This window comes from Camelus ferus, chromosome 16 (assembly GCF_009834535.1).
Source record: "Camelus ferus isolate YT-003-E chromosome 16, BCGSAC_Cfer_1.0, whole genome shotgun sequence".
Lineage (NCBI taxonomy): Eukaryota > Metazoa > Chordata > Mammalia > Artiodactyla > Camelidae > Camelus > Camelus ferus.
This window is the reverse complement of record NC_045711.1, coordinates 25306079-25321590: the sequence shown is the minus strand read 5'-3', so window position 1 is coordinate 25321590 and position 15512 is coordinate 25306079. Positions and strand designations below refer to the sequence as shown.

Below are 15512 nucleotides of genomic sequence, written 5' to 3'. Positions count from 1 at the left end.
TAAATGTGCTGAGCCGGAAACTTTCTCGTGCTTAATTAGGAATTTGTTCTGCCATCTGTTGAAATGAGGCCGGGGAAGACTGCAGGAGCCCCTCCCTGAGCAGGGCCCCCTGGAGCTCAAGACAAGCTGAGAAGCCTGTAGGCCGGTTCCTCCAGGGTTTTCGCATTGCCAGGCTGGGATTTAAAGGTTGGATGGCCTTTGCAAATAGCCACTTGTCCGGGAAAATGTCAGAACGTGTCTGATAAGTGCCAACCTTGATTCATTTCTTTTGTTGTCCAAAGAAGTTCTGGGGAGACCAGGCTGCTCAGTTTGGGAGACCTGGTTTGCAAATGCCCCTGAATTCACGTGTACAAGGATGGTCTCCGATCACTGTCCTGGCAGGCGAGACTTTTCCGGCCCGGGAGACTTCCTGGCCAGCCCCGCGTGCCTTCTACTCGCTCGCACCCAGCGGCTACTTCAGCTCACGAGGCTCTGGCCCAGGTGCCGCCCCTGCTGCACCTCCCCGCTTTGTTCCCTTCAGTGCGAGTGGGATGGCGTCCACCGCCAGTGTGCGCTCACAGGCCAGGCTCCTTGTCAGGCAGTGACAGAAGCCAGAAGATAAAATGGGACCACGTGGGAAATGCTAGCAGCACAGTCCCCAGCAGCGGGTCAGCATTCAGACATCAGCCCTGTGTGTCCCCACCATCGTCATTTCGGGCTGCTGCATCCCAGGAGTGCTGCTGCCTCTCAGGAGTGGCTTCAGAGTGAGCCTTCCTTGGGACCAGCCAGGAGATCAGGGACATGGCCCAGGCCGCCTCCAGAAAGAGCCATATCACTGGATGGATGTCCCTTGGTGAGATCTCAGAGCATCACCAGCTGGTCTGTACAGCCTCCCCACCCCCCAACCCCAGCGCTGGTCCCCAGGGCTCACGGGGCCAGGAGCCCTCCCTGCATCCTGCAGGCCTCCGCCCCCACCGTCTTCAAGGAAGCTTGAGCCCAAGAGAAATGAGACGTAGGCCCACCTCACAGAGAGGCCCGGCTTCCCCCACTCCTGGCTCTCACTGTCAGCTATCAGTCAACCAGGGACACTTAGGAGACTGTCGTGCCCACAGTCCCAGCAGCTGTGGCTTTACAGCTAAGCCGACAACCGTAGACTGTTCCCACTTGGGCCACCGGTGGGGAGCTCTCAGGCTGGAAGGGGGCACGGTGGCATCATTACTCCACTCCCATTACCGACTCCCCAGCCATTACTGACTCCCCCCGGCAGACGCCTCCCACTTGGGGACACAAACAGCTGGCTCATCTCGAGGCGCCCCGTTTGGTGTTATTAAAAAAACGATTCTTTCTAATAAAGGCAGCTCTGGCGCGTGGCAGCCCTCCTTGGTCTGGGTTGTCAGGGACCCACAGGCTGCCTTCCCTCTGATTGTGTATTCAGAGCAGCACCACACCAATCATTACTGTCTCGGTGCTCCCGCAAAGTGGGTCAGGCGCCATCCTCCCGACCGTTTGTAGATAAACTTGAGCCGGCCTCGTGAAGTTTCTCAGCCCTGCTCCCCCACCTCCCCCTGGCAGGTGCCCCAGATTTGTCTTCCAGACCGAGCCAGCAGGGAGAGGTGGGACTCAGTGGTGGTGGCCCGGGTGGCAGAAGGTCCCCAGGAGGAGACCGTCACCTGGGAACATAAGGGCTCTGGTTTTACCTGTCCCCAGAATTATTTGTGGCCACGTGGCTGACTCCCCCGCAGATCCGTGACTGATCTCAGCCGAGCGTCTCCTGGGGGGGATGGCTGTGATCTGTCACCACCAGTAGCCAGGGGTCTTCTACGCCTGGGCCATCTGTTTCCCACATCCTGTTGGCTCGTCCTGCCAGCTTGGTGTTTGAATTCCTTCCCAGGCACTCACTGCTGCCCCCTCACTCAACTGGTGCTTCTGCAAGGGCCAGGAAGGACCCCCTCCCATAGTGAGGGCAGCATACCAGCCCCCTTTGAGCTTCCAGCCAGCCTCTGCTCTGTGCTCCCTGAGCCTTCGCTGCTGCACTGCCCACCCTGTCTCTGGCCACCATCCAGGGCTCTCCTGGGCCGTTCAATACCCCTTGTCACACAGCCAACGGAGGGAATGCAGGAGAGCCTTTTTGTGTATGTTTCATTTTGGTCTTAATTATATTCTTGGTTTTCTACAAGTTCTCTCTGCAGACACAGAGGTCAGTTGAAAGGAAAGGAACTGGGGGTTTCTATCTTAAAGCTCTTAGGGTAAACTGGACACCTAATTAAAGTTTGCTGAAGGGCCAGCCACATGCCACCAAATGACCCCTGTCATTAGCACAGGCCTGACCTGAGAGCTCTACTTGGCCCTGAGCAGACACCGCTGCTCTCTCGGCCGCACCTCTCCTCCGAGCAGCCTTGTGTCGGCAGCTCTGCTCTGCGTGTGGCTGACACGCGTGCTGACCCGGCCACCAGATGAGGACTCCTGCCCCACCAGGAGGTTGGCAGGCCAGGTGCCTGGACTCCAGCAAGGGAAGGGAGGATGAGGCCCTGGCAGCTCGTGGTCAGCGGGGTGAGGTGTCTGATGACAGTTACACACAATTGGGCTTCACACAAGCCAGGGGCCACCCCAGCCACGTCAGGCGTCCATACCTGTCCGCAGAGCTAACAAGGCCCAGGGCCACCCTGGAGCTCCGGAATGTACGGTCAGACCTGGGGACCCAGCGTCCTTGTCCTGTACTGCCTGTCCGCTTTCTCCGCTCCCTGGTTTCTCTCTGCGTCCAGCCACTGCTCAACAGCTCTCAGTCGGCTCAGGCTACCATGACAATACCACAAGCTGGGTGGCTTAAACCGTGGAAATTTATTCTCCCGGTTCCGAGGGCTGGACTAAGCCCAAGATCAAGGTGTTCTCGGGGTTGCTTTCCGGTGAGGCCTCCCTGGCTGGTAGACGGCCGCCTTCTCACCGTGTCCTCACTTGGCTTTTCCTCTGCGTGTGCAGAGAGAGCATGCTCCAGTGTCCCTTTCTCTCCTTAAAGGAACACCCGTCCCATCAGATTAGGGTCCGCCCTTATGACCTCACTTAACCTGTAATCCCTCTTTAAAGGCCCCGTCCCCAGATACAGTCACACTGGGGTTAGGGCTTCGACGTACAAATCAGAGGGGGAGACAGTTCAATCCACAGCAAGAAGAAAGGGCTGAGGGCCCGCAGGAAAGGCGGCAGTGTGAAGGTTTATGTTTCCAGCCTCTGGGAAGATTAGTCCGCCAGCAGCCACAGGCCCTTGGGCCCCACCTTCCCTGCGATTACGAACTGAGCTTGCCCTGACAGCTCACGAGTGAAGGACAGAGAGCCTGCCCTCCCAGGGACCACTTGCTCCAAGGGCGTGGAAAGTTGTAGGATGAAAAGGCCAGAACTCTTGATTTCGTACTTAAGGCTTGATTGCTTCCGAGACTCAAATACCTGCCCTTTATCAACGACCTGCTCCTCCTGACACACTTGGAAGGCGGGCGGCTCTGCCCTGAGTCCTGGAGTAGAACCACGGTCCTGTAAGCTGATTATTTAAACATCCTCCTCTTCTGCTTCCCTGATGACAATGACACCTACAGAGCTAGACATCCTCCAGAAACCCCAGGGGCTGATCCAGCTTGGGAAGGTAGTCAGATTGGCTTTAAATTCTTCTCTTCAGTGGAAACCCAGGTGACTTTTTTGTGAGTTATTGCAGGCAAGGCTAGCAATCACAGAATGTCTCCCTGGCCTGGCGTGAAATGTGACCCAGGGCCAAGATGCTTCTGGAGCCGAACACACCTGCATGGTGAGCTTTCCCTTCTCCCCAGAGGGAACCCCTTCCAGCCAGAGACCCAGCGTGTCCTGTCTTCTCGGGGCATGAAAGGACCCCCTACCCCAACCACAGCCTGTGCTCCCGTGGGAGGGCAATGACTGAGGAAGGATGGACCAACGTGAGCCCCAAAGAACCCAAACAGAATTACTTTCCAGGCTCACCTAACCCCATACACAGAGCACACACCCAGAGTCTCCCCAGATGACAGGGTAATAGGGACAGTGTGGCCTCAGGCGGAGCAAAAGGAAGTGGATCTGCTTCACAGAGCAGGTATGAGCAGTCTGTTCCTGGTTCTCCTCATACCCCCTCCCAACCACCAGAGCCCAAAAGATTAGCTGGTGCCTGAACCAGAGATGCTCAGGGAGGGGGCATGACTGCAGCTTGACCTGGGTTGGGTCCTCCTTGGAGCAAAAGGAGAATTAAGTGAGAACTCAGGATTGACAGGTTTTCCTACTTGAATGGGTTTTCAGGATGGAAAATAAGGTTTCTGCAGTGAGAAAGGGGACTTAACACGGTTTTGGACAATCGCTGTGGGCCAGGCTCTGGCCACGTGCTTTATTGTACCATCTTATTCCATCCTCCCAGGGACCATGAGCATCTCCCTTTTAAAGGTGATGAAACAGAGGTGCAGACAAGTTAAGTGGACCCCATCCCCACCCCAGGATTACACAGTTCGGTGGCAGAATCAGTTGAACCCAGTGTAACTTGAGAACTTAAGCTTGTTCAGAAGAAAAGCAGCAGTGGCCTCCCTCCCCCACTTGCCTCCTCCTTCCAAGGTGTTAGAGCCTCCTGGGGTGACTTCCCACTCACACCCCTGGCCTGCGGCTCTTGTGAGCTGCCAAATGGCACTCTGTTCACAGCGGGTCCTATTCTTTAAGGAACGATTGCCCAGCCACCTGCTCCTGTTTTTAGGGTGGAGAAACTGCTTAGTCCTCAGTGGTTCTCAGGTCAGGCTGATGTTACCCCCCTCAGCTCCTCCCAGCCCCCCTGAATCTCGGGAGGCACCAGCCAAGCTCAGATGACCCAGCCTGAGAGACACAGCCGTGCCCAGCCCCTCCCAGTGCTGTGTGGCAGTAAAGGAGGAGCACCGGAGCCTGAGCTGGGGATGGGCACACTCTGGCCAGTCGTCGTCCGCAGCCCTGGCATCTTGATTCCCTGCTTGGAGAAGAGAGTGCCATCCTCCTGTCAGCCACCTTGACGGATGGCCTCCACCTCGCACGTGTCAGAGTCAGAGCCACTTACGGGGCTCGAGGAGCAGCAAGGTGTTTGGGGGTGGCCCACTCCACAGCGCGGGGCAGCTGGGCAGGGTCCAGAGCGCAGGGAGTTGAGGCCGCAGCTCTCCGGGAGGCCGGCTGGCTGAGGCCCTGCCTGATGTGCGGCTGGCTTGTGAGGATGCCCCGAGGCACTGCTGGAAGGAGTCCTAGCCTTTACCCTGGGCTCTCGGTCACAGCTTTGCATTATTTGTGCTCTCCAGAGCCCTTGGGGATTAAGAATGAGGGCTCTGGCCTTAGCAGAAAGCGTCCCCCTCCTCTGTGATAGCTGCATTCCCTCCGGTGCCTGCAAAGGAGACAACTGGGGCCAGGGCCTCAGGGGCGCGGGCCATTGTGCACAGCCCTCCTGCGTTCCAGAGAAGCTCTGTTCGAGCTCACGTGTTTACCAAAATGTCCTTCTGACTTAATGACCCAGGACCACAGGCCCAGCCAGTATCCCCGCTGCAGGGCAGGCCACCCTGGTGGTCACAGCCCAGGGGAACTGAAAGCCTGTTTTGCCTTTAGCTTTTCAGGAGGGACCAGTGCAGTATCGCACCTTGGCCCAAGGTCTTCAGTGTCTCAGAGCAAATCAGGGCCGGTGACAGGATTAGTTAGGAGCCGGGGCTGAGGTTGGGGGCAGGAGGCGGAAATCTTTCAGATTCCCAGCAGGTCAGATGCTTCACAGATGCACACTCCCCAGAGGCGTGGTCGCTGTAAACCCGCGTTGCCCAATCAAAATACAATGTGAGCCAACTGGGGAATTTCCAGTTTTGTGGTAGGCACGTCTTAAAACTTTAATTTAAATAGTATGCTTATTCAACTTCATATCAAAAATATCTTTTCAACATGTACTCAATATGAGAAAATGATAAAGGAGCTAGTTTACATTCCCTTTTCACAGCTCTGCACAGGCCTCGCCACCATTCCAAGGGCCAGGGAGAGCCTCGCCACAGCCCCGGGGCCAAGGCAGTGCCAGCCGGGCCACCCAGAGGCCCAGAACGAGCTCTTCCCTCTCCACTCCCAGCGCAGGCCAGCACGCAGGCGCCCACCCGAGGTGGTTCCAGTGCACGGAGGATGCAGCTAGCTATTGACCACTCTGATCTCTGCCCTGACCCACAGACCCAAGAGAGGCAAACTGGGGCTGCCGGTTGGACTCTGCAGAAGTGAGCCTCAGAGCCCCGGGCCCTGACCTTAGACCCCTGCTTATCCCCATTTGGCCCCAAGAATGAGTCAACTCTGACTCCTGTGAGGTCTGGGCCGGTTCAGAGCTTTATCTAGTCAATGAGGCCCCAGGGAGAAGGGCCTGGGAGAGCCAAGTGGGGAACCAGGAGAGGCAAGTCATCCAGATTTGGGATCATGTTTGTTTTTTCACTCTCATCTCCTTAAAAATCTGGACCACCTTTGCCCTTTGGCAGGAGTTCAGAAGGGGGTCGACTCACTGGCTCCCCCTCTGCAAAGGAGAGGGGCTGTGAGGTCAGACAGACACACAGCCGTGAGGTGAGAGCCCTGGGTGCATCTTTGTGGAATGAATGAACTGTCCCGGTGAGCCCTGTGCGGCGCACGAAGCAAGGGCAGTTGTTTTCACGTGGGCTGTTACTGCAGATATTAAAAGAGAAGTCTCCTGACCCCCCACGTCGCCTTGCAGCTGCACCTTCCGGGGCCGACAGCCACTCCTCATGTGACCTGTATCAGGCCCTCACCTCCTCCCCCACCCCCGCAGCATCCTGCCTGGCAACTCGCTGCATCTCTTCACCCCTTGGAGCGTGACTGCTGGTGCACAGTGCAGGTGGATGGGGACTGCGACCCCCGTCCATCATGTGGGCTCTCTGAGCACAGCGTGTGAGGGTCAGAGAGAAGCCCAGCCCGCCCCGTGTCCTCCTCTGCCTCCATCCCCACCTCCCACACGGCCCCGGCCAGGTGGCACGAGCTGTCAGTGGCGGCGCCCAGACCCTGGGCATCCTGTGCGCGCTCAGAGCCCTGCTCTCCGTTGTGCTTGCTGGCCGTGTCTGTCGCTCACATCCTGTCATCCTCATTTCATCTTGATTTATTATCAGACCTAATGAGTTTTTGGAGCAGCTATCTCCTGGAGACAGGGCGATCAATCTAGAAGATGGCTGTTGAACTCTGCTCCTCCAGTAACCGGAGGAGGGAAGGGCCAAGAGCAAAGGAGTGTGGTCACAAGGGCAGGGCCAGGTGGCAGTGGGAAGGTTAGTCCTCACGCCCCTAGTGCCGGGACCCCTCAAGGTCAGAGCCGCCCGCACCTGGCCCTCCTGCTTCCTTCCTTCCTTTCACTCTCTGTCCTTCCATCACAACGCAGTGCGTGGATACCACTGGTTTCTACTGCACTTGCCAATCTGGAGACCAGGCTGGATCATTGCCCCCGTGTCTCCACTCCAGAAAACATCACCCCGCACCCACCCCATGTCCTCCCAGGGGCCCCATGGTTCCCACTTCCCCGTCTCGTCCCGAGGTTACCTAGGGCTTCCTGGGGAGCTGCAACCCCACGAAGCGGCCACTTTTTAACGCCCCTGGAATCACCTCTCAAGAGCCTCTGGCATCTTAATTCCTAGACAGGAGCAAACATCCAGCCCTTGAGGGTAGATCTGGTTTTTGGAAACAGACCTGTTGTTCTGGCGGATAGACTTGTTCAAGTAAGGGAACAAAATGGGTGACAAATCTAGGTAACAGCATTATCAGGTAAAGCTAATTATAGCCGGAAAATTGTGAGAGTTTTCTTACCACCCAGAGCTACGGCTTTGTAGGCATCCAGAAAGTTCTGGAAAATGTCCCACACCATCGTAGATGTAAAGATGCAGCTCCCAAGACAGCAACTCTGGAGGACCCCTGTTAGTAGGTGCACATTCTTAAGGGGGTGCCCATGCATGCTGTAAAAAAAAAAATCAGTCAAAACTCTTTGGAAACCTGCTTCCTAAATTGGTTTGTTTACAATAAGCAAAGCCACCCGTCAGGGCTGTCCAGACAGCTCGCCCTGAAGTCAGCAAGCCAGTTTCTGCCTGCGTTTCTTACAGCCTCTTGGAGATTTAGGGCTGAGGAGGAAGCTGAACAGCAAAGCACTAGCCAGCACCCCAGCTGGAGGGAGCAGTGAGGGGAGGCCCTCACATCCAGCCAGCCAGCTTCTTCCTGCCTCCCGCATGCTCACCAGACCCACGGCCCCGAGGCTGAGCCTGGCGGCCGTGCAGGCCTGGGCCTGGGCCAGGAATAGCGCCAGGTCACCAGGTGACCCCCTGAGACAGTGGTGGCACAGCAGGATTGGTCTCTTGCCTTCCACAGCTGCCCTCTCTGCCCTGACCCTGGTGGCCTACCTCTGTTGGCAGAACTGCCAGCTGCAGCCTCTTGAACACCTAATCACCGGGTGGCCCCAGGGGCCCTGTCTCCCAGCGGTAGCGGCCCGACCCGCTCATCTCTGCTTTGTAACCCTTCCTGGCTCAGGACAGACTCCTTGGCACACAAGGACCATACCTCCACCCCATCCAGCCTTTCCCTGGGTCCCCCTCTCTCACCTGCCCCAGCGCACTTCCTGGGTATGGTTCTCCCATACAGATCTCTGGCCTGCACACCCCAAGAAATCTGACAAGCCAGACTGCCGGGGTCCTAGGCATCCCCGAGGGAACAGGGAGGCCCCACAGGGTGTCCTGTCCCAACCCTCAGAGAGTTCAGCCAGAGGCAGTTCCTGGGCTCAAGGAAGGAACTGTATTGCCACTTTCCCCTTGACTGACTGGAGCTGGCAAGATTTGTGATGTCCCTGCAGCGGCAAGAGTCGTGGTGCCCTCAGAGTCAGGAGCGGCAGGGACAGGAGTGGGCTGAGAGCCTCAGAAACAAATCATCTTTACTGGCAGTTTTCACAGGCCTGTTTCCCGGCTTTCCTCCTCCCCTCCTGTACCCGACAGTATCAGGCAGCTCTGATTAAAAGTAATAAATGACATTTCCGTTGAGCGCAGTCCCAAGTGTCATTGTGGGAAGATATTGGTTTGGCTTCCCGTGAGTCCTGGGAGAAAGGCCTCTTCCTTCCAGGGAGCTGGGGGTATGATGTGGCCTGAAGGGGACAATGGGGAGCCCTGAGCCTCTGATGGGCTGGCAGCCAGCCTCTTCTGGCCACTGTTTGCCTGCGTTGCTCCCCCAGAAGTGCCTTGTGTCATCGTGGCTTTCCCTGCACGATGGGGGCCCAGGCTGGAAGGACTGTCAGGCCTGGTCTGAACAGAGACAGCAGGGCTTTGCAGACTCCAAAACTGGAGACAGGGACACTGGTGGTCCCTGGGTATGCTAACAGTGGCAGTTTGGGGAAATCTGGGTAACACGTGAGAAGCCGGAGAGAGTCCACTGGGTCTAGAAGTACGTCTGCTTCAGAGAGTCTACATTCTGGAGCACCGGCTGGCGAGCCCAACTCCGGATGCAGGACCCGCGGGAGAGTGGCTGTCAGAGGCGCAGCCAGCCTGGAGCACTGTGTGAACAGATAGAATCACAGGTCCCCTTCCGCTTCTGCAGCGAACTCGGGTCAGAGTCACTCCCTGTCCCCTACCTGTGCCAGCAGGCCTAGGAGAAGGGAGCCACGTGCTGTTGGCACCGGCAGCGCAGAGAATTCAGCTCCTCTCTTCCAGCATTGGTCTTTGGTGCCATTTCTTCCCTTGAGTGACCTCGAGTGACTATGGGAACGTCCCTGCCTGGTGTGGGCCCCTGAGCGCCCGCCTCTACTCAGAGCTGCCGGCATGCTTCCCCGTCTCTCCTCAGCTGTCTCCAGCAGCTGCCCTGGCCCAGGAGGACACCCCCTCCCAAGTGCTCTGTGCCTCTTACCTCTCCACTCTCCCCACGCCCGCTCCTCACACACACATCCTTTAAAAGGAGGGAGAGCGGCCAGAGTCCTGCGCCAGACCTGCTCGGTGCCAGGAAGCTGGCAAAGCCCCGTGAGAGAGCCCCTGGGGCCGACAAGGGAGCTGGCAGGTCCTGGCCGGGAGCCTGAGCTGCTCTGAGAAGACAGCGCAGGGCTACTCTGCTGATCGCCCCCGCGCTGTCCTCCTGCCACCCCCCATCCCCCACCCCCAGAGACATGTTCCTTTACCTGCCAGGGGCGGGGGGCGGGGGGTGAACCAGATGTCCCTGAGATCAGCAGCCACTGCTGTGACCCAGAAGATGACCCTCAGGGTGACACAAATTGAGTCATTCTTTCCCTGGGGCTCCAGTCCCTCGGCAGACACCCCCAGGCCAGAAACCGTCCCCGGTAGGGCTGCTTCCTCCTCCGCCAGCTGACTCCCCTCCTGTTTTCCAGCTTTTGCCATCATGATTGTGCTGGCCCTGGTCCGCATCGGGCACGGGCGTGGGGAGGGGCACCCGCCCCTGGCCGACTTCTCCGGCGTCCGGAACCTGTTCGGGGTGTGCGTCTACTCCTTCATGTGCCAGCACTCCCTGCCGTCCCTCGTCACCCCCGTCTCCTCCAAGCGCCACCTCACGCGCCTCGTCTTCCTGGACTACGTGCTGATCCTGGCCTTCTACGGCCTCCTCTCCTTCACCGCCATCTTCTGCTTCCAAGGAGACAGCCTCCTGGACATGTACACCCTCAACTTTGCGCGCTGCGACATCGTGGGCCTGGCCGCTGTGCGCTTCTTCCTGGGCCTCTTCCCCGTCTTCACCATCAGCACCAACTTCCCCATCATCGCCGTGACCCTCCGCAACAACTGGAAGACGCTCTTCCACCGCGAGGGTGGCACGTACCCCTGGGTGGTGGACCGTGTGGTGTTCCCCACCATCACCTTGCTGCCCCCTGTGCTGGTGGCCTTCTGCACGCACGACCTGGAGTCGCTGGTGGGCATCACCGGGGCCTATGCGGGCACAGGCATCCAGTACGTCATCCCCGCCTTCCTGGTGTACCTCTGCCGCAGGGACACACAGCTGGCCTTTGGCTTCGGGACCATCAACAAGCACAGGTCCCCTTTCCGCCACACCTTCTGGGTGGGCTTTGTGCTGCTCTGGGCTTTCTCCTGCTTCTTATTTGTCACCGCCAACATCGTCCTCAGCGAGACCAAGCTCTGATGGCAGGACATGTCTGGTGACAAGAGAGGTGGGGGTCCCACTCCGTCCTCCCTGCCGGCAAAGCCAAGAGCTAGTTGCCTCCCAGGTCTCCCTGGGGCAGGCAAGGCCCAGGTTCTTGGAAGGGACCCTCCACTCCCCCAGCTGGGGCTCTTCTCCCCACCCAGGACTCCACACAGTCTGCACCTTGCCTCACTCGCCGGGGTCACCCTCCTCCGGGTCCTCCTACGTGGGGCTGCCCCCCTGGCCAGCCGAGTCCCACAACCCAGGCACGCGGCTGCTCCCAGATTATTGCTCGGACTGGTTACTGGAATGGATTCCTCTGCTTTCACACCCGCCCACCACCCCAGGCGGGCTCCTCCCCCTGCACAGTGGAGACGCAGTGCTGGCACTGCCACTATTTATACCAGACACATGTTCCCCCACCGCCACCGCCCCCTCCCAGTTCCTCCCGCATCCTTGTCTGGGAAATCTACTACATTAGGGCAACCCCAGCCCTCGCCCTCCTCCCACCAGGACTGCTAGTGGCAGGGCTCACCTTCCCGCCAGGCCTGGAGGTGCCAAGTGCCTCTCCTGGGGGAGTGCCTGGCCACTGATGACAAGGACAGGAAGTGCTAATCAGTACCAGGGTCCCCAGGCCAGAGCTGTGAGTTCCCTGCTGTGGGCGCTGTGGTGTCTCTGGAGCAGCGGGCGGGAGCAGCCCTTCCGTTGGTGACACAGCAGCCCGTGCCTAGGGATTAAAGCCCAGAGCTTGTGACCCCTGAAAGGGATCCTCTGCCCTTCTGACTGGGGTCCCTGGGGCCTCCTGCAGTTCAGGGGGCAGCGTATAAGGCCCACTAGACGAGAGCTCTCCCCATCTGTCACCACAGTAGCTTGGGATCACCTTGGGCATGTAGGCCCTGGTTCCCACTGTGTGAGAGGTCAGGTCTGCCCCCTGTCCCTGCCGTCCCTGTTCCCACTCCAACACTTAACTGGCTCCCTCTCAAGCCAGGCTGTGGGTGCTCAGCGTTCACATACTCCACGTCACTTGGGTGCTGTGGGGTGAGATGGGGCACTGGCCACCATTCCCGTGGAAGGAGGGTCAGGTTCCAGGGCCCCTCACCAGCTCCTCTGGTTCCCTCCCCCTCACAATCATGCGCATACCTGCTGGGCCAGCCTTCCTGGGAAACAGGTGACTCTAATGAACTCTGCATTTTCAATGTGCCTTCTGCTTCAGGACCTGGGGGCCCCTCCTGGCCCTCCCTGGTGTGACCCCAAGCCCTGGGCCTAACCCTGCCTGTCCTGGATCCCAGAGCAGCCTGACCAGGAGCTGCCCCTCTGGGGTGGGGTCTCAGGCCCCTCCCCAACCCTCTTTTGATTTCAGTGCCTTGCTCAACCCTCCGGGGAACCTCTGCGGCCTCCCCACTGCATCCCACCGTCTTTGAACTTTGGACAGAGCGAGGACGCCAGGTCTCCTGGGGCTTCAGGGAACAGGGAGGGGGACAAGGGATTCGCAAGAACAAGGGGCGTCTGGTGGCGCCGCCAGCCCCTCCCCTCTGGCCCCTGGCAGCCCCAGCCTGTGCGAATCTCATGTCATAAGTGGCCGCGATCAGCTTTCTCACTGTGGTCACACGTCTTCACTTCTCACAGCTTATCCCCAGCAATTGTTTTCCATCCTCGTCAAAGAAAGACGCCCCTTCCCCATCTGCCGTCGTGGCTGCTTCCTAGGGAGCCTCACCCCAGGGTGGGCGGAGCCGGGAGGCCTCCGCAGTGGCCCCGCCCCCTGTAGCTCAGCCCCTCCCTGGAGCAGCCTGGCTGTTTGCTGAGAACTCAAAACATCTGTACCTACCCTTCTCCAATTACATCCCTTCTTGCTTAAGGACAAAGCAAATTAAATCATCCTGCCACCTCAGGCTCCAAACCAAATTTTGGACACAAATTTATTAGCAGCGTAAAGCCCAGGTTGATTTATGTGACAATCTGGAGTCACACAGCAGTGGAGTCGGATGGCTGCATTCCCCTCCACCTCTTGAGCTGAGCAGCCCCAGTCCTGGAAGGAATTGGCTGGCGGTGACCATGTCACTGATGGCAAACCGGGGCCCCCACCCCTGCCACAGTCTGGATTCCTTTGCTCCTTGGTGTTCACCTGCTGTCTGTCCTGCTGAAAGTCAGCTGGGGTGGCCTTCCTCTCTACTGCTGATAGCCGTGGGGGTGGGGGAGTTGGGGCTAAGGGGAGAGGACTGAGGACCCTGAGAGCTAGACATTCCCCAGGTGATACCTTGCCCATCCAGCTTGTTTGACTGTGAGTTTTTACATCAGCCTGGAGAGGTGGGCAAGTTGGGTTATGGTTTCCATTCTACAGATGGGCCCTGTTGTCAGTAGTGGGGCGCCAGCCCAGCCTGGCCCAGGTACAAGTGTCACTGTGGAGGAGAACGCAAACTCAGCAGCCTTTGCCCAATGCCATTCACCCGCTCTGCCCCAGACGGGTCCCGAGGGCAGGCCAGGTCAAGGTGGGAGTCAGCGGTCTCTGTCTCGTCCCCTGCCGATGCGCACGTGCCATTGTGCCAGCAGCTCCTGGCTGTGCCCTCACCTGAGGCCAGAGAGGCAGCTGCGGGCTTAGGGATGGGGCAGATGTCAGGTGACAGGCTGGGAGGCACTGCTGAGTGGTGGGAGGTGGGCAGCAGGCACCTCTGCGCCCCCTCCCCACACACAGGCCCCAGGAAAAAGGTGGTGTGAACCCTGAGCTGCACAGGAAAGACAGAGGGAGAAACAGTGATGGCAGCAGCAGGACGGAACAGGGTAAGATAGAATTTCTGTTGCTGAGACTGGTGACTAAAGGCCTCTCTCTTCCTGTAGCCTCCCAAAAGAGAAAAAAAAAAAAACAGCAGTTGGGTCTGGTGTCTGGGTTCAGCCTTCTCTTTGCTACACAGTCATGCCCTTGTTTATGATGATTGACTATCTAGAGCCTCAATTCACTCTCCAACATAGCTGCTCCCTCCTCCCCTGCCAGGCTTTCTGCCCTCCCCTTGGTAATACAGGACCCTTCGTTGGTCCTCCTGCAGAGGGGCAGAGGGCATCGCAGCTCCAAAACTGGAGGAGGCATCCATCCTGCCTCCACTGGCCAGAATACACTCCTAGAGAAGGAGCAAGGCGGCCAAGAGCCTGGCCCCAGGAGCAGGATTGGCCCCATCTTAGAGCCAGCCAGCAGCAGGTTTAGCTCCACATGTGGCTTTTAATTATCTTTCCAGTTCTTGGTTATTAATGATCTTGGGCAGTGAGCAGAGAGCAGCCTGGATCTCACAACTCCTCCCAGCCTCACCTGCTGCAGCCTTCCACCCAGAGCTGCACTCAGACCCAGACCGGGCAGCAGGATAGGTTAGGTCCAGGGGCTGGTGGGCAAGAGTTAACCCTCTCATCACCAGCGACTGCCACCAAGGTTAAGCTCCCTTCCTCAGCACTGGCCTCTAGCACTCACCTAGACTCACATTCAACATCTGTTGTGGAGCCCCCCGATCCTGGACCTGGACCCATGAAAATCCAGGGCAGAAACATGAAACTGACTGTAATGGACAAGAACTACCCATTCTCTCAGTGTACCTAGGCTCTCCAGCCAGGAATGGAGAGGTATTAGAAATTTCCCCACTCTACCACTTCAGCTGCTCTCATTCCTAAAACCAAACAAAATCTTCCAGTTTTCATGGCCCCAATCCCCGAAGTGGAGTATTTGGAGACTGGAGAGGAGACCCAGCTTCCAGGGAGCCAGCAAGGAGCTGTGTGGGAAAGAGCTCTGGGCATCCAGCACTGCCCTCCCGACCTCCTCTCTACTGCATGGAGTTAGTTTCTGCCCTGCTTCACCCAAATGGTCAAGAACCGCAAGGCCCCAGGCTGCACATGCTCACAGTTAGAAAAGGTTCTGACAGTACCAATCATGCTCACTGTTTTTGCAGAATGAATGGAAGTGTGAGTGCATGCTTGCTTCACAGTCACTGTGGGGATACATGTAACCAATGTCTTTTAATGTGAAGACATTAAAAATGGTAAGGAAGAGCCATCTTTTAAAATGGTTTACAGCCAATGGCACGTGACAGAGAAAGGAGGTGCGGCTGGTAGCCCCAAAGGGAGGACAGAGAATTGAGATGTGGGACAGATTCTCTGACCTGAGGCTCCTTCCCTCCCAAGGAGTCCCGGCACCAGTGAGGCTAAGCTGTGCTGACCCCAGAAGACAGTCTGAGCCCTGCACATCCACCACAGAGTGAATGCACCAGGGCCCAGAAGAGCCCAGCAGGTTCCCCGCAACAGACCTCCCTCTGCTGTTTCTACCGTGACATTGTCACGTACTCATGGGGGCCCCTGGCAGGGCAGGATACACACAGTCCCTGGCATGAGCCTTTCTCTTCAAGGAGACTGAAGGATGTACTCTATCCATCACCACCAGAGCCCCTGTGCTGAAC

General features: G+C 58.0%; 1 protein-coding gene across 2 annotated transcripts in view; it reads left to right on the top strand.

Annotated features, from left to right (window-relative positions):
- TMEM104 (transmembrane protein 104) overlaps positions 1–15108 on the top strand; it is a 52282-nt gene extending 37174 nt beyond the window's left edge. For both annotated transcript variants that reach the window (XM_032456892.1, XM_006179451.3), the window contains exon 10: positions 10325–15108. In XM_032456892.1, the coding sequence (XP_032312783.1) occupies positions 10325–11085 (761 nt within the window). In that variant the 3' untranslated portion in view covers positions 11086–15108. The remainder of the gene's footprint in view (positions 1–10324) is intronic.
- Positions 15109–15512: the final 404 nt, after the last annotated feature.